Source organism: Dryobates pubescens, chromosome 24 (genome assembly GCF_014839835.1).
Source record: "Dryobates pubescens isolate bDryPub1 chromosome 24, bDryPub1.pri, whole genome shotgun sequence".
In the NCBI taxonomy this organism is placed as follows: domain Eukaryota; kingdom Metazoa; phylum Chordata; class Aves; order Piciformes; family Picidae; genus Dryobates; species Dryobates pubescens.
The window spans coordinates 2,359,778-2,377,195 of NC_071635.1; the positions used below are offsets into that span (position 1 = coordinate 2,359,778).

Sequence of the window (17,418 nt, forward strand, 5' to 3'; positions counted from 1 at the left end):
CTCAAGCAGGCAGGCAGGGATGGGGATTCATCAGGAACAGTTTGGTTCTTGTCTGTCCAGGCTCTTGGGGTTTTGCGTGGTTTGGAGGGGGTTTTGTAGCCTGACTTCAGCCCTCCAAGGGAAAGGTCTTTGTGCCTGGCCTGTCTATTGTGTGTGCTCACAGTGCCCACTACAATGGGGCTGCAGCCCCTGAATGGGCCCTCCAGGCACCGCAGAAAGGCAAAGAGAAACAAATTTCCCCTTTCAGATGGATCGGGTGCTAAAAGCCCGGCTGATGGTCCTTCGGCTTCAGCCCTCCAGCTGTAGGCATCTCCAGTTGCTCGGGGTGAAAAAAGGATGTCTCTCCTTTTCACCGAGGCATCGCTTAGCAGGCTGGAAACCTGCCCAGGTCCTGGGCACCTGCTCTGGTTTCACAGCAGCGAGCCCCCGGGGCTCCGCTCTCCCTGTCGCTTGGTGGCCTTTAGATCAGGGCATGCTTTGCGCGGAAGGAGAAGCCTGAAGCCCACTGTGTTAGTTGCTAAAGGAAGTCCAGCTGGGACACCAAAGCCAAATTTCAGCAGGGCTGCAATGAGTAACAAACTGTGGCCTTGATGGGGAAGACTAAGAGATGGGGGGAGGGGAGGGGGAAAAAGAACCAAACCAAAACCAAAAGGAAGAAAATAGAAGTCCCAGCCAGCTTCCCTGGGCTGCCTTGGACCTTTCTCTGAAGCAGCCTGCATTGTTTTTCTTCAGGAGACATGTCCTCTACAGCTCACAGCAGTTCCTAGGATAGAATAGGATAGAGTAGAGTAGAGTAGAATATAATTGAATAGAATAGAATTAACCAGGCCAGAAGAGACCTTTGAGATCAAGTCCAACCTCTCACCCAGCACCATCTAATCAACTAACCCATGGCACCAAGTGCCTCAGCCAGGCTCTTCTGAAACACCTCCAGGGATGGGGACTCCACCACCTCCCTGGGCAGCACATCCCAAGGGCCAATCTCTCTTGCTGGGAAGAACTTCTTCCTAACATCCAGCCTGAACCTCCCCTGGCACAGCTTGAGACTGTGTCCTCTTGTTCTGGTGCTGGATGCCTGGGAGAAGAGACCAATCCCCACCTGGCTCCAGCCTCCCTTCAGGGAGTTGTAGAGAGCAAGAAGGTCTCCCCTGAGCCTCCTCTTCTCCAGGCTAAGCAACCCCAGCTCCCTCAGCCTCTCCTCACAGGGCTGTGCTCCAGACCCCAGCTTTCTTGGAGCCCCCTGCAGATCCTGGAAGGCCACAATGAGGTCTCCTGGGAGCCTTCTCCTCTCCAGCCTGCACAACCCCAACTCCCTCAGTCTGTGCTCACAGCAGAGCAGCTCCAGCCCTCTGCTCCTCCTCATGGCCCTTCTCTGGACACCTTCCAGCACCTCCAGAGCCTTCCTGGCACAGAGGCTCCAGAGCTGGCCCCAGAGCTCCAGCTGTGGTCTCACAGAGTGGAGCAGAGGGGCAGAATCCCCTCCCTGGCCCTGCTGGCCACACTTCTCTTGCTGCAGCCCAGGCTCTGCTTGGCTCTCTGGGCTGCAAGTGCTCCCTGCTGGCTCCTGCTGAGCTTCTCCTTCACCAATCAACATTTGCTTTGAAATTGTTCTGTTGTTGCAGCCACTTCTGCTGGTGACAGGAGGTGAGATTCCACCAAGACCACTTTCCAGAGCCTCTACCATCAGGTAATGTCCTGTTTTGCTGCTGTGCTGACTCCCACAAGCATTCTTCTTGCCATGAAGTTTGTCTGTTTGTTTTATCCATGGCTCCAGAATCCAACCCTGTGTAAATCCTTGGAGGCTTTCAGTGCCTCTTTGCTTCAGGGCTTAACCTCAGGCTCATCAAATATTTGTAGCTGCCAGCCTAGAGCATGAGCAGGAGCTGCTGAGATGCAGGAAGCCTATCTGGTGTGAGAGATAACGTTGGAACTGCAAACATGGACCAGGTTTTTAACAGGTGAGGCTGGCACAGGTGAGGATGTGTGTCTGTAGCAGACTTGAAAACCATGGTGGCTGATGGAAGCAGGGCCAGGCTTGGCTGTTAGATGAGGAATGGCTTGAACTGACCTGTCATCGAGTCACAGAATTGTCAGGGCTGGAAGGGACCTCAGCCAGCTCCAACCCCCCTGCCATGGGCAGGGACACCTCACACCACAGCAGGTTGCTCACAGCCACCTCCAGCCTGGCTGCAAACACCTCCAGGCAGGAGGCTTCCACCACCTCCCTGGGCAGCCTGTGCCAGGCTCTCACCACCCTCCTGGGGAACAACTTCTTCCTAACATCCAATCTGAATCTATCCACTTCTAGTTTTGCTCCATCCTCTCCCAGCCCTATCACTCCCTAACACCCTCAAAAGTCCCTCCCCAGATTTCCTGGAGCCCCCTGCAGATCCTGGAAGGCCACAATGAGGTCTCCTGGGAGCCTTCTCCAGCCTGCACAACCCCAACTCTTTCAGTCTGTCTCCATAGCAGAGCAGCTCCAGCCCTCTGCTCCTCCTCGTGGCCCTTCTCTGGACACCTTCCAGCCCCTCCAGATCCTTTCCTGTGATAGAGGCTCCAGAGCTGGCCCCAGAGCTCCAGCTGTGGTCTCAGCAGAGTGGAGCAGAGAGGGAGAATCCCCTCTCTCGAGCTGATGGTTTCCCTTTGGTACAGCCTTGTCCCCTCTGGGAAACAGCTGCCGAGCCCTCTCCTTTTAGCATCTTTCTGCTCTTCTACAACTTCCTCCTTGGTTCTTTGCTCACTCCAGGGAACTGATTTCTCCGCGTGTAACTTTCCACCTCTGCCCCTTCGCTGCCGGTGGCCGAGGCTCTCCCCGGCGTGGAGGGGGCGTGATCCCGTCGAAGCCCTCCACACCCCCCCGAACGGAGCCGAGCCGTGCCGTGCCGAGCCGCGCCGGCCCCTGACGTGGACGGTGCCGAAGGCGGGGCCGCGCCCGGGGGGCCGCACCGGCTTTATTAACGCCGCAGGTCGCGATGCGCGGCCCAGGCAGGGGCGCAGCGAGCAACAGGAGGCGGCGCGGACGCTCACCGCCCGCCGCTGCCGCCTCCGCCCGGCCCGGCCGCCGGCCCCGGGACTCCCCGGGGAGGGGAGGGGGGGGTGGGGGTGGGGGGGGCGCGGCTGAAGCGGCGGCGGAGGGGAGAGGAGAGGAGGCGGCGGAAGGGCCGAGGAGCGGCGCGGCGGGGGCCGGCAGCGTGCGGGGAAGGCTGGGCGGCGGTCCCCGTGATGCTGCTCCTGCCCCTGTGGGTAGTGGCAGCCGCGCTCCTGGGGCTCCGCGCCGCCGCCGGACGGCAGGTGAGTGAGGCAGGCAGCCGAGCGGGGTGGCACCGGGGGTCGCGGGGGGGAGGGGGACGCACACGCGCACCGGCTCCTGCCCCCCCTTCGCCTCCGTGCCGGTCCCTCTGCCAGCGGGCCCGGGAGGCTGCCGGAGCTGTCGCCGCCCCCTTCCCTCGGTCCCCGGCCAGGGGAGCTGCGGGCTGGGGCTGTCCCCGGAGCTCGGCTGGAAGAGCCGCGGCACGGCGGCCCGCGGGTGGGCTGCCGTGGGGAGGGTCCCGAGGGCGACTGTCCCTCTATCCCTTTGCAAATCTCAGCGTCCGGCTCTCCCCTCTCCGGCACCGAGCTCGGAGCTGCGATTACCGGGCGTGCAGCATCGCCGCCGCCGGGTCCGGTCCCGTAGCCGCGGCCCCCGCTGGTGCCACGGTGGTGATGAGCTGGCGTTGGCAGCCAGCTGCCGCCAGCGCTGCCCCTGCTGCCGCTTGGGAGGTTCGCTTCCCTTTCCAGCTCCCCAGCGCGGAGGCGAAACAGAAGTTGGTCCCCACGCGTGGCTCTGCACCACTCCGGCACCCTGTGCTTTACGGCACCCATCACTTGGGTGGCTTCTCTCTGGCCGCTGGAGCTCCTCTCTGGCGCAAAAGATCTGTAGAGCAGGGCGCTCGGGAGGAGGATTTCCCTGCAGCTCCCTTGCTGCTAGACCTACTCTGCTAGTCCACGCGTGGGAGCAGCTGTTTGTTCGCTTAGGGAGAAGTGCCACCCCCAGAAACCCAATACCAGAGATGTAAAGAGTGGTGCAGCACAGGACAAGTCGTTTTCCAGCCTCCTGGAAGCTCACTGCTGTCACACACTGCACACAGTGAATCCCCCCTCCCCAAACCCAACTTCCTACACGTGTTTCTTTTCTCTCTCTTTTTTTTTTCCAGGCTGACAAAGAAGAGCAGATCCAAACAGGTAAGGGCCTTTTTCAACTCTTAGTGCTGCTGTCAAGATGGGGAATAGGTGGAGGAAGCTTATTTGCTGGCAAAGTGATCTGTATGCAGGCCAGCCCTCCCTCCTGTACCCCAACCCGCCACCACCACACCAGTGCCACCCAGGAGCATTGTGATGTGGCATGACTTGAATTTGCAAGCCCTCTCATTGTGCACTTCTGCAGCCCCACGGGTTTGGGCTGCCCTGCTGAAACAGAGAGCAAGAGGAGGTTGAAACTGCAGCGTGCCCCTCTGGATGCGAGGGCAAACCCAGCCTGGGATATGACAGCAAATCTGGGTCAGACACTTTGTGCTCAGCTCTGAATCGAGGAGGAAATGCCTCCCCTGAATGGGGCCTGAAATGGTGCCAGGGGAGGGTTAGGTTGGATATTAGGAACAATTTAGTTGCTGGAGGAGTGGTCAGGGGTTGGAAGAAGGCTGCCCAGGGAGGTGGTGGAGTCCCCATCCCCAGAGGTGCTCCAGAAACCCGTGGCCGTGGCACTTGGGGCCGTGGTTTGGTGGCCCTGGCGGTGGTGGGTTGATGTTTGGACTGGATGAGCTTTCAGGCCTTTTCCAACCCAAACAATTCTGTGTTTCTACCCTGTTTGGCTGGGGCCTTCATCCCATTTTCCTTCTGTGTTGGAAGGGCTCAACCTTTTCTTTGAGCTGGAAAAAAATCCCCATCTCTAATGCCAAGGCCTCTTCATAGCCCATGGATGGCACCGGGTGGTGCTGTGTGTGCCTCATGATGAGTCTGCAGTGGTGCCCTTGGGGAAGGGAAAGTGCAGTGCAGCAGGGCTGGGGTCTGCTGGGCGAGGGGCACCCTGGGTGCTTCATGGTGAAACTGAAGCCTCTCCAACTCCTCTCTAAAGACAAGAAGCTTCCTTTAGTCAGCAGGCTGCGTGCACAGTTTCGTTTCTGGAGATCTACGTTGGTTGAGGTTCACATCAGTTAGTGCTCTGTGGGCTGGAAGGAGGCTGTGGAGGGGTCTCTGGGCTGGAGGAGGCTGTGGAGGGAGGCTGGTCGTGAGAAGAGCCTTTGCAGAGCTGGCTGTGGAGCATCTGCTCGTTGGGAGGGTGCTTGGGGGAAGCTTTCCAGCCCGAGAAGCAGCAGCAGCGGCGGGAGCGGACCCCTGGCAATTCTATTTCCAGTTGCCCTCAGCCCTGCAGTTCTGAGGTTTTGGTCGAGGTTTTGAGCGGAGGCTTTGCACAGAGAAGCATTTCAAGCATTTTCTCCGAGTTTTGGAGGTCTTCTTGTCTCAATTTCAGTCCTGGCAGCACGTCCTCCTGGGCTTAGGTTGGTTTCCACTGCGCTGGGTGAATAATGGGAGCCGAGACAGCAAGGTCCATTTAAACCTCCCTGGCAAGCAGAGTCCTTTTCCAGTGGTATGCTGAGCCTGGGCTTTATTTCGGGTCGTTTCCAGGAGAAATAGATTGTATTTGAATTTCAGAAACCATAAGCTATACAGGAATGTGTCTGCAAATCACAGGCTGCAGCAGGCAGGATGCCTTCAGCTGGGAAAGAACTTTGTGTCCTTCAGCTTTTTTTCCTCTTCCCTTCCCGGCCCCAGAGCTGCTGCTGCTGCAGTCAGGAACATTTGAGATGCAGGAGCTGCAGGAGAGATGCTGCTGCATGGGCAGAGAGGGGGGCTGTGTGGAAATAGGGCACCTCACACAAAGCCCCCAGCACTGGCTTGGTGTGGGACAGGTTCTGGTGGTGCCTTGGTAGCTTTTGCAGCTGATGTGGCCCTTGCTCTTCACAGAGAGAGATGTTAGCTGTTGGGATGTGCTGCCCAGGGAGGTGGTGGAGTCACCATCCCTGGAGGTGTTCAGGAGGGGATTGGATGTGGCACTTGGAGCCATGGTTTAGTTAGTCAGGAGGTGTTGGGTGAGAGGTTGGACTTGATGATCTCTGAGGTCTTTTCCAACCTTATTGATTCTGTGATTCTACCTGGGAAGGTGGGAGATGAAGAGGGTGTTGGCTGGTGGGTTTGTGCACTCACAGATCTCTGAGTCTGTGTTTTCACAGGAATTGTTGCCATGAGGGTGGTGAGAGCCTGGCACAGGTTGCCCAGGGAGGTGGTGGAAGCCTCCTGCCTGGAGGTGTTTGCAGCCAGGCTGGAGGTGGCTGTGAGCAACCTGCTGCGGTGTGAGGTGTCCCTGCCCATGGCAGGGGGTTGGAGCTGGCTGAGCCTTGAGGTCCCTTCCAGCCCTGGCAATTCTCTGATTCTGTGGTCCCAAATCACAGAATCCCAGAATGCCAGGCTGGAAGGGACCCCCTGGATCATCTGCTCCAACCTTTCCAGGTGATGGTGTAGTTGAAATGAGCTGGCCCAGCACCCTGCCAAGCTGAGGCTGGAAACTGTCCAGTACAGGGGAACCTGTGACCAGTCTAGGGCAACGTGCAGCTGGGCAGTGCAGGACCTCCTTGGGATGGAGCTCAGTGATGCTTGGTTGCCTGACAAATGTGGTGGCCTTTTATGATGTGAGCAGCAGGATGAGGGAGAGGATTCTGTCCCTCTGCTTTGTTCTGCTGAGAGCCCACTTGGAGTACTGCCTCCAGTTCTGGGGCCCCCAGCACAAGGATGTGGAGCTGCTGGAGAGGGTCCAAAGGAAGCCACAAAGATTATGAGAGGGGCTGCAGAACCTCCCCTATGGGGACAGGCTGAGAGAGTTGGGGTTGTTCAGCCTGGAGAACAGAAGGGTCCAGGAAGACCCTAGAGCAGCCTTCCAGTACCTGAAAGGGACTTCAGGAGAGCTGGAGAGGGACTTTGGACAAGGGCTGGAATTGACAGCACAAGGGACAATGGCTTTGAGCTGGGAGAGGGGAGACTGAGAGTGGAGAATTCTTGGCAGTGTGGGTGGTGAGACACTGGCACAGGCTGCCCAGGGAGGCTGTGGATGTCCCCTCCCTGGAGGTGTTCTAGGCCAGGCTGGATGAGGCATGGAGCAAGCTGTGCTGGTGGGAAGTGTCCCTGCCCATGGCAGGGGGTTGGGACTGGATGATTTTGAGGGTCCCTTCCAACCCAACCCATTCTGTGCTTCTGTGGCTGATGGCTCACCTGGGTCTTCTCAGCACAGGCAGCCAGTATCTCAGTGGGCTTTGGGTCAGCAGTGAGTGTCTGCTGGCTTCCCAAGCCAGGCAGTGGGTGGCTGTGGCTGGCAGGGATCGATGGTGTTTGTTGAGGGGCAATCCATATGTTCAGAGCAGAGACAGCTGCTGGTTGGGATTTATCCTGCTCTTGAGGGCTTTAAACCGCTCAGAGTTCACCAGTGCTCGGTGCTGTGAGCTGTGCTGCCCCAAGTGTGGCTTGCCCAGAGCCTGGAGGTTCAGTGACAGCAGAAGCTGGGCCAGGATGGGCTCCAAAAGGGCTGTCCTACTTTTAAGTTCCCTGTGAAGTGTCACTTTGCATCGGTGGTGTAGGTTTTGATTTGGCCCAGGGCTGGCTGCTGTCAGCAGCTAATCTTTTTCTCCTAGCCTGGAAAGTCACTTAGGACAAATTAAGCCACAGAGGGGTTAGGTTGGGTTGTGTTTTGGTGGTGGTGTTTCTTTTTTAGCTATCAGTGAGGAATGTATTGGAGATGGGGAGTTACCCAGGCTTAATTAACTGCCTTAATGAATAATGCACTGCAAGTGCCTGCAAGCTGTCAGGGGGAAATCATCCCCTTGTCACTCCTGAAATAGTAAACCTCAAGCTGCTGGCCCTTGAGGTGACGCTGTGCCTACCTCCTGCCTCAGCCTCCCACACTGCAGCTTCATTGCTTCTACCTCTGGGATGTGTGACCTGCAGAGCAGCAGAGCCAGGCTGCCCTCCCTGTCCCAGCCCAGATGAAAAACCCTTCACCTGCAGCTCAGCAGAGGCTGGCAAGAGCCTGCAAAGAATTCCCTGAGCTGCCCCTTCAGTTAACCAAAGCAGGTGCAAGGATCTGAGCTTTGCTGCCTAGCTGGATGGGTGAGGAGCAGACCAAGCCCAGGTGCCCCTAGCTGCAGGAGCTAGCAGCAGAGGAGCAAGCTGCTGTGGCTGTGGCCACCTTTTGTTTGCCTTAATTCAGGAGCTGCTCTTCAGTACCTGGAGGGATCCTACAGGAAGGCTGCAGAGGGACTTTCCATAAGGGTGTCTAGAAATGGGACAAGAGGGAATGGTTTGAAGGGGAGGGAGAGTAGGTTTAGACTGGATCTTAGGAAGAAGTTCTTCAGTATGAAGGTGCTGAGACTCTGGAGCAGGGAGATTGTGGCTGCCTCCTCTCTGGGGGTGTTTGAGGCCAGGTTGGATGAGACCTTGAGCAACTGAGTCTGGTTGCAAGGCAACCCTGCCCATGGCAGGGGGGTTGGGGCAGATGATCTCTGAGGTCCCTTCCAACCTGAGCCATTCTGTGATTCAGTTGTGTGCCTGCCCATGGCAGGGGGGTTGGGGCAGATGATCTCTGAGGTCCCTTCCAACCTGAGCCATTCTGTGATTCTAATCACCTTAGGAGCAAATTCCAACTAATTCTTGACAGTGCTGAGTGAGCAACCTGGGCTGCCAGGAGGTGTGACAGGGGGGGTTGCAACTGGAGGATCTTTCAGGTCCCTTCCAACCCAAATCTAGGAAGCTTCCCCTTCACCCAACCCATCCTATGGTTCTTTGACTTCATGAAATCACAGAAGCAACCAGGTTGGAAAAGACCTCAGAGATCATCAAGTCCAACCTGTTACCTAACACCTCATGACAGCTAACCCATGGCTCCCAGTGCCACGTCCAATCCTTTGTTGAGCACCTCCAGGGATGGGGACTCCTCCACCTCCCTGGGCAGCACATCCCCATGGCCAATCTCTCTTGCTGGGAAGAACTTTCTCCTCACCTCCAGCCTCAAATGAGCTGCCCCTGGAGCACCCTCTGAGCACAGCCAGCAGCAGTGTCCCGCTTGTTGCTCTGGTGCCACACTGCTCTGTCGCAGCACCTTCAGCCTCAGCTTCCCAATGCTGTTGCTCTAACCTGAGCTTGGGTTTGGCTGCTTGGGGTGGGTTGAAATGATCCCCCCCAAAAGAAAACTGCCAGACTAGCTCAGTTAGAAGCAGCCAAAGGTGTATTGACAAGCAGGCTAAAGGCTGGGAGCAGGAGGTGCAGTGAGTGTGTACAAAACATACAACACAAGAACCTCCCTGGACAAAACCAGGGGGCTGCCAACAGCTTCCCCCTGCCTGCCTGCTGCCTTTCCCCCTGTGCAAGGGAAAAGAGAGAGAAGAGCAGAGCCTGTGGCTTGTTAGTACTTAGCCACAACAAAGAATGCAGCCAAGGTCAGCAGCAGCCAAGCAAAAGCCACCAGCCAGGATCTGCTAGAGCAAAGAAGCTGGAAAAAAAAGAGCTGGTTCATAGAATCATGGAACCAGCTTGGAAAAGACCTCAGAGCTCATCCAGTCCAACCTCTTACCCAATCCCTAACACCTCCTGACTGACTGAGCCATGGCTCCAAGTGCCACATCCAATCCCTTTTTTGAGCACCTCCGGGGACGGTGACTCTGCCACCTCCCTGGGCAGCACATCCCGAGGGCCAGCAGCTCTTTCTGGGAAGAACTTTGTCAGTGGTCAGACCAGTGAGATCATTTGGACCTCATTTTCCCTTTTCACTGGTCATTTGCTGCCCTCCTGCCACTTCCCCACTCGCCCTGGGGCCGCTTGTCCTGGGCTCAGCCTGAAACTGCCTCCCTGCTTCCCTCCGCAGCGCTTGGGAGCGGCAGGGCCAGGCCCTACGGGTTCGTGATCCCCATCAGCACCGGTGCAGATGGCAGCTACATCTCCAACATCCTCTCTGCCAGCCACCAGAGGAGATCCCCCCGGGAGGCCTCCCAGGGCCCCAGGCAGCTCTACTTCAACGTCAGCGCCTTCGGCAGGCAGTTCCACCTCCGCCTGAAGCCCAACGCCCGCCTGCTGGCGCCCCGGGCCACCCTGGAGTGGTTTGAAGACTCTGGGGGTGATGCTGGCAACAGGAGTCGGGCCACAGCTGCCACCCACAGCTCCTGGAGGAGAGAGCCTCTCCGCACCAACTGCGCCTACGTGGGAGACATCACCGACGTCCCCGGGGCGTCCGTGGCCATCAGCAACTGTGACGGGCTGGTAAGGCTTCTGGGGGCGGCACTGCTGCCTGGGTTGGACCCCTGGCATTGAGGAGGTCTGGGTTGGACCCCTGGCATTGAGGTCTGTTTTGGCCACCAAATGTCTGGGTTGGACCCTTGGCATTGAGGAGGTCTGGGTTGGACCCATGGCAATGAGGTCTGGTTTGGCCACCAAATGTCTGGTTGAACCCATGGCATTGATGAGGTCTGGTTTGGAGCCATGGCATTTATGAGGTCTGGTTTGGCCACCAAATGTCTGGTTGGACCCCTAGCATTGATGAGGTCTGATTGGATCCTTGGCATTGATGTCTGGTTTGGCCATCAAATGTCTGGTTGCATCCTTGGCACTGATGAGGTCTGGTTTGGCCACCAAATGTCTGGTTGGACCCCTGGCATTGATGAGGTCTGATTGGATCCTTGGCATTGATGATGTCTGGTTGGATCCTTGGCATTGAGGTCTGGTTTGGCCACCAAATGTCTGGTTGGACCCTTGGCATTGACAGTGTCTGGTTGAACCCTGGGCCTTGAGGTCTGGTTGGACCCATGGCAATGAGGTCTGGTTTGGCCACCAAATGTCTTGTTTGGCCCCTGGCATTGATGCCTGATCTTGCCCAGGGAGGCTGTGGATGTCCCCTCCATGGAGGTGTTCAAGGCCAGGCTGGATGAAACCCTGCACAAGCTGGGCTGGTGGGAGGTGTCCCTGGCCATGGCAGGGGGGTTGGAAGTGGATGATCTTTCAGGTCCCTTCCAGCCCAACCCATTCTGTGAGTCTCCTTGGATGGAGAGAGCTTCAGGTGTGCTGCCTGCAGTGAGAGAGACCTTTGGGCTGAGAGGTGTCTGTGGGCAGTTGTCCTGAGTGAAGCTCCTTGGTGCAGTGAGGCAGCAGATGAAGGCAAGCAATTGGATTAGCTGCAATGAGCTTAAGGAGTGCAGCAGCTCCAGCAGAGGCTGCCATGTGGCTGCCAAGCTGCTCCTGCTGTGCTGGCACTGAACTGCAGTGAAGCAGTGGCTGCCTTCACCAGCAGCAGAAGACAGCAGGTGCCAGAGGGGGCCTGAGTGAAGAGGAGGAGGTTCCTGGGGTGTGGGGCTTATTGCCTCTCTTTTCTCACAGCAGGAGAAGCCCTTCAGGTGCTTTCCATGCTCTTAGGGCCTGGCCCAGGAGAAGCTGTGCTCTTAGTTTGAACAGAAGAGTGAGGGAATGCTCCTGAGTCCCTCTTGTCTCGATTCACCTCAGCCCAAGCTGTCTCCTGTAGTCTTTGAGGGGCACCTTCAAGGTCCTGAACCATTGTGGCAGGGTTGGGAACCATCCTTTGGAGCACTTTGCCTTGCCTACCTCATGTTGCTCTTGCAACAGCCTTTTGGAGCTCTGAGCAAGTGAATGTGAGATAAAGGATGCTGAAGGCTGGTGGGATTCCACACTGATGTAGCTTTTCCTCCTGCCAGCTCCAAGGCTGGCAGAAGTGACCTGAAGTGAGCTTCTCTGGTGTCCCTGTTGCTGTGCTCTGCATCTCTCAACCAGGCTAGAATCACACAATGCATCAGGTTGGAAGGGACCCTTGAAGCTCATCTTGTCCACCTCCCCTGCACTCAGCAGGGACAGCTCCAGCTAGAGCAGGCTGCCCAGGGCTGCAGCAAGTTTGACCCTTCATGTCTCCAGGGATGGAGCCTCAACCACATCCCTGGGCAACCTGTTCCAGTGTCTCCTGATGAGGGGCAGCCTGGATCCACCCTGAAGAGCCTTCCTCCCGATGAGGGGCAGCCTGGGCTGGTGGGAGGTGTCCCTGCCCATGGCAGGGGGTTGGAAGTGGCTGATCTTGAAGGTCCCTTCCAAGCCATTGTGGGGTCAGAACAGCAGTCTGGAGTCAAGCACTTGAGCTGCTGCTGGTTGTAGCACATGGGAAGCTCTCAAGGAGGTTAATCCCAGCCCCCTGACTCAGAATGTTGTCCACCTGGCAGGCAGCAGTGGCTCAGGCTCATTTAGCATTCCTGCATTGCTCTTCCCCTGCCCTGCTGCCTGCTTCCCACAGGAATTCCAGCCTCCCAGTCAACCCCCTGTGCCTGCTCCTGCCACGTGCACTCTGCTCTGCTTGGCAGCTCCTGGGACTCCCTGACTGGGTTTGATGGGCTGCAGCTGCCTTGCTGGGTGGACAGACCCCATCTGGGAGCCCTCAGCCTCTCCTCCCCCTCTGACTGAGCAGGCTTTGGGCGCTCTCAGCCTGGCTTGGGCTTCACCCCTGGCACTTCTCTGGGACAGAGCACTTCCTGCAGATGTCCTAAACCCTGGCAAAGAGGATTCTCAAAGCTGAGCAGCTCCAGAGGTGGTGAGCATGTAGTGGCATTGTGCCACCTCTTCAGGACTTTAGGACCACAGGATGCTAGGGGTTGGAAGGGACCCAAAGAGATCATCCAGCCCAAGCCCCCTGCCAGAGCAGGAGCAGAGAATCCAGCACAGGTCACACAGGAACACATCCAGATGAGGCTTGGAAGTCTCCAGAGAAGGAAACTCCACAACCTCTCTGGGCAGCCTGCTCCAGGGCTCTGCCATCCTCACAGTGAAGTTCCTCCTCATGTTGAGGTGGAACCTCCTGTGCTGGAGTTCATATCCATTGCCCCTTGTCCTATCCCAGGGTGCAGCTGAGCAGAGCCTGTCCCTGTCCCCTCCCTCCTGACCCCCAGCCCTCAGCTATTGATAGACATTGATTCAATCCCTTCTCAGTCTTCTCTTCTCCAGACTGAAGAGCCCCAGCTCCCTCAGCCTCTCCTCACAGGGCAGTGCTGCAGTCCCCTAATCACCCTCCTTGCCCTCTGCTGGACTCTCTCCAGCAGATCCCTGTTCCTCTTCAACTGGGGAGCCCAGAAGTGGATGCAGTACTCCCTTCAGCATCCTTGTAGCCCTCCCTTGGACTCTCTCCAGCAGATCCCTGTCCCTCTTCAACTGGGGAGCCCAGAGCTGGCTGCAATATTCCAGGTGAGGTCTCACCAGGGCAGAGTAGAGGAGGAGGAGAACCTGCCTGCATCTGCTGGCCACACTCTTCAGGCTTCTTGTGTGGAAGGAGCATTGGGAGGGGAGCAGGTGGTGACTGAAGTGCCAGGGTGGTGTAAAGATAATAGAATGGAGAAACTCTTTCTTCTGTCTGCTTTGCTTCTCCTTGAAGGAGTCCCTCAGAGCAAGCAGGTGCTCCATCCTTGCTTTGAGTGGGGCAGTCAGAGCTCCTGCAGGTGGCTGCTCAAGCCTTACTGACTTCTCCTTTGGTTTAGGAAGTTCTTCTAACAGGCCCAGAGGTGGGCTCATGATAGAGGTGCCTCATTGCTGGCCCTTTGGTGTCTCCTCCTCTCCTCCTGCCTGGTCTCTCTCCCATTCTCACCCTTTCCAAGGCTCCCTTTTCTTCCACAGCTCTCCTCCAGACTCAGCTGTTGGGAAGCTTTCTCTCTCTGCACAGAGTTGGTGGCTGCCAGATACCCCAGGCAGAGGCATCAGTGGCTTGGAGATCACTTCATAGATTCATGGATTCACAGGATGGGTTGGGTTGGAAGGGACCTTCAAGATCTTCCATGCCATGGGCAGGGACACCTCCCACCAGCCCAGGTTGCTCAAGGCCTCATCCAGCCTGGCCTTGAACACCTCCAGGGTGGGAGCATCCACAGCCTCCCTGGGCAGCCTGTGCCAGTGTCTCCCCACCCTCACTGGCAAAGCTTCCTTCCTCATCTCCAGCCTCAATCTGCCCCCTCCCAGCTCATAGCCATTGTCCCTCCTCCTGGCACTCCCAGCCCAAGGTGATGTGAGCCTGCAGAGGATCTGAGCCCTTCCAAGTCCCAGCTCAATTCTTGTTCTCTGCCTCCTGCCCTGTTCCTCAGGGACCTAGGAGCAAAGTAAGGTCACATCCCAGCCAAACAAAAAGCTCTCTTTCAGGGGTGCAGGGAGGGCATCTTGGCTTCAGGAGGTGGTTTTAGCACCCTGTGGTCCACACCAGCCTCTGGCTTGCCTGCTCGGGGGTGGCCCACAGGGAGAACCTCCTTGCTCTGTGCTCAGTCTGTGGAGTAGGAAGTAGTAAAAAGGCTTTGTGCTCAGAGTTTCCACTTGGTTCTCCACTTTATGTTTGCAAGGTGGGGTTGGGGCTCTTGTGAAGTGATGATTTTCCTCTGGGCTGCACCTCCCCTGTTCCCTTGTTCCAAGGGACTGCGTGGTCATAGGAAAAACTGAAGAGCTGGGCAGCAGAGCTGCTGTGGGCTGAGTGTAGAGGACCAAACTGGGCCAGCATGGAAGGAGCCACACACATTCCTTTCATAGCATGGAAAGATCCAAGCAGTTTGGGTAAGAGGTTTTCCAGGTGGAAAAAAGATGGAGATTTTTTTTTCTTGAAGTGGAGCAGAAAAGCCAAAAGGGCTGCTGGGGCTCCCTGACCTGAGACATCCCTCCTGCAAGAGCTGCTCCCCTCCTGCCTGGAGAGGCATGGATTGGATAGGATAGGATTGAATTAACCAGGTTGGAAGAGACCTTTGAGATCATCCAGTCCAACCTCTCACCCAACACCATCTGATCAACTCAACCATGGCACCAAGTGCCTCAGCCAGGCTCCTCTTAAACACCTCCAGGGATGGGGACTCCACCACCTCCCTGGGCAGCACATCCCAATGGCCAACTTCTCTTTCTATGGAGAGCTTCTTCCCAACATCCAACCTAAACCTCCCCTGGCACAGCTTGAGACTGTGTCCTCTTGTTCTGGTGCTGGGGGCCTGGGAGAAGAGACCAACCCCCACCTGGCTCCAGCCTCCCTTCAGATAGTTGTTGAGGGCATTAAGGTCTCCTCTGAGCCTCCTCTTCTGCAGGCTAAGCAACCCCAGCTCCCTCAGCCTCTCCTCATAGGACAACAAGAGGACACAGTCTCAAGCTGTACCAGGGGAGGTTTAGGCTGGAGGTGAGGAAGAAGTTCTTCCCAGAAAGAGAAATTGGCCATGGGGATGTGCTGCCCAGGGAGGTGGTGGAGTCCCCATCCCTGGAGGTGTTTAGGAGGAGCCTGGCTGAGGCACTTGGTGCCATGGTTGAGTTGATCAGATGGTGCTGGGTGAGAGGTTGGACTGGATGATCTCAAAGGTCTCTTCCAACTTATCCCATCCCATCCCACCCCATCCCTGGAGGTCTTTAAGAGAAGCCTGGATGTGGCCCTTGGTGGCAAGGCTTGGCTGATGTCAAGGTGCTAAGGTCATAGGCTGGACTTGCTGACCTCAGAGGTCTTTTCCAGCCTCAATAATTGATTCTGTGATTTGAACTCCAGACCTCCTGAGCCATTTGTGTCTGTGCTTTATCTGCCCTCATGTCCCTTTCCCCCCACCCTGTTCCACTACTTCCATGGTGCCTCCTCCCTTCTGGGTACCCCCTCTGCTGCCTGAGGGTGCCTGTGTGGGCACAGGAGGGGAGGTCTGAAGGCAGGAATGCTTCCCAGAGAGAATTCCTTCGCCCCTGTGGAGGGTGGTGCAGCAGCTACCCTTCAAAATAGCATTTCCTGCTTGCTTGGTGGTTTTTTTGGGGTGTTTTTGTCCAGATAGGGTATTTTTAAAGTGTTGTTTGTGTTCCTTTTTTCCTGTGGTGCATTTTAAGGCAAGGAAGCCTGTGTCAAGCAGGATATTTTAGGGCCACACATCCCCAAGCCAGAGGTGGTGGAGTCTTAGCAAGCACTTAAGGGCTGGCTGTGTTCTCATCTCCTTCCTTGAGGTCCTCATGCCGCTGCTGGGGTAGCTTCCAGAGGTGGGAAGGTGGCTGAGTGATGAAAGGGAGGCTTGTGGATGGCTGGGAGCATGGGAAAAGAAACCTCTCTCGTGCAGGGGGCTGTGGGCCAGCTGCAAGATCTCCTTGCAGAGCAGCTGTGGGGTTTGCAGCCCTGCTGGAGCTGATCTGGAGGGGAAAATAAACTCTGCTGAGCTTTGGCCCTGCCTGCAGAGCACACCCAGAGGGTCACAGGAGGGGCTGGGGTGGAAGGGATCTTAAAGGTCAGCCAGTTGCAACCCCCCTGCCATGGGCAGGGACACCTCCCTGGAGTGTCACTCTTCTCCAAAGTGACAAGAAAAAGAAGGTTTCATAGAAGCACAGAATGGTTGGGGTTGGAAGGGACCTTCAAGACCATCCAGTTCCACCCCCCCTGCCACGGGCAGGGACACCTCCCACCGCCCCAGCTCGCTCAAGGCTTTGAACACCTCCAGGGAGAGGGCAAAGCCGTGGACCAGGCTGCCCAGGGAAGTGATGGAGTGCCCTGGAGGGCTTCCAAAGCTGTGTAGATGTGGTGCTGAGGGCCATGGTTCAGTGGTGCCCTGGCAGTGCTGGGTTGGACTGAGCTCAGTGAGCTGAGAGAGACTCTCCCAGCCAAACAGATTCTGTGACTGAGCTCCAACCATCTCCCTGCAAGAGCTGTGGAAATCAAAGTCCCATTTGACCCCCTGACCTCCTATTTCTTGCCATGCTGGAGGAGGCTGCAGCCCTTTGTTCCTCTCCTGGGGTGAAATATTTGCTTTCCCTGGGCTTTTAAACTAATCCTTCCCTTTCCTGCAGTACTCCTGCGACTTGCCTGGGAGCTTTAACCAATCACTTCGACTTTCTGCCTTAAAAGCTCAACCATGCAACAGCAGCTGACCTCCCTGACCTCCCACAAATCATCCTGTCCTTGCTTTACTCCTGCCTGAGTCACTGGGGGTCTCAAAGTGCTTTCCCCCCACCCTCAGAGGTTGAACCATGAGTTTTTCTTTGCCCCCCTCCCCCGAGATGCAGGAGCAATTTCAAAGCATGAGGCTGCTCTAGGTAGTCCCAGTCTGGGCACTTCAAGTGCTCTGAAGTGCTGCTTCTGAGCTGTAGACCCCCAGAAGGTGTCCCCCCCAAGAGTAAAACCTGCCAGGGCTGCTGGTTCTTCTCCAGCTCGTAGCTGAGGTGGCAACTGGGTTTCACCTCTGGGTTTGGGCTGCATTGTCTGTGACCTTGCAAGGCCTTTTCAAGCAGGGACATCTTCCTCCCCACTGCTAGCTTGCCCACAGCATGAAGTCTGCTGTGGCAAAAGGGGAGTGCAGCCCCTCCCAGCCCGTGGGGAAAGGGCCTTGTGCCTTG

At 56.8% G+C, this 17,418-nt stretch overlaps 1 protein-coding gene across 1 annotated transcript in view; it reads left to right on the forward strand.

Annotated features, from left to right (window-relative positions):
* Positions 1–3,139: 3,139 nt before the first annotated feature.
* Positions 3,140–17,418, forward strand: part of ADAMTS3 (ADAM metallopeptidase with thrombospondin type 1 motif 3) — a 58,410-nt gene continuing 44,131 nt past the window's right edge. The window contains exons 1-3 of the mRNA XM_054172499.1: positions 3,140–3,291; positions 4,194–4,221; positions 9,941–10,332. Of these exons, the coding sequence (XP_054028474.1) occupies positions 3,223–3,291; positions 4,194–4,221; positions 9,941–10,332 (489 nt within the window). The 5' untranslated portion in view covers positions 3,140–3,222. The remainder of the gene's footprint in view (positions 3,292–4,193; positions 4,222–9,940; positions 10,333–17,418) is intronic.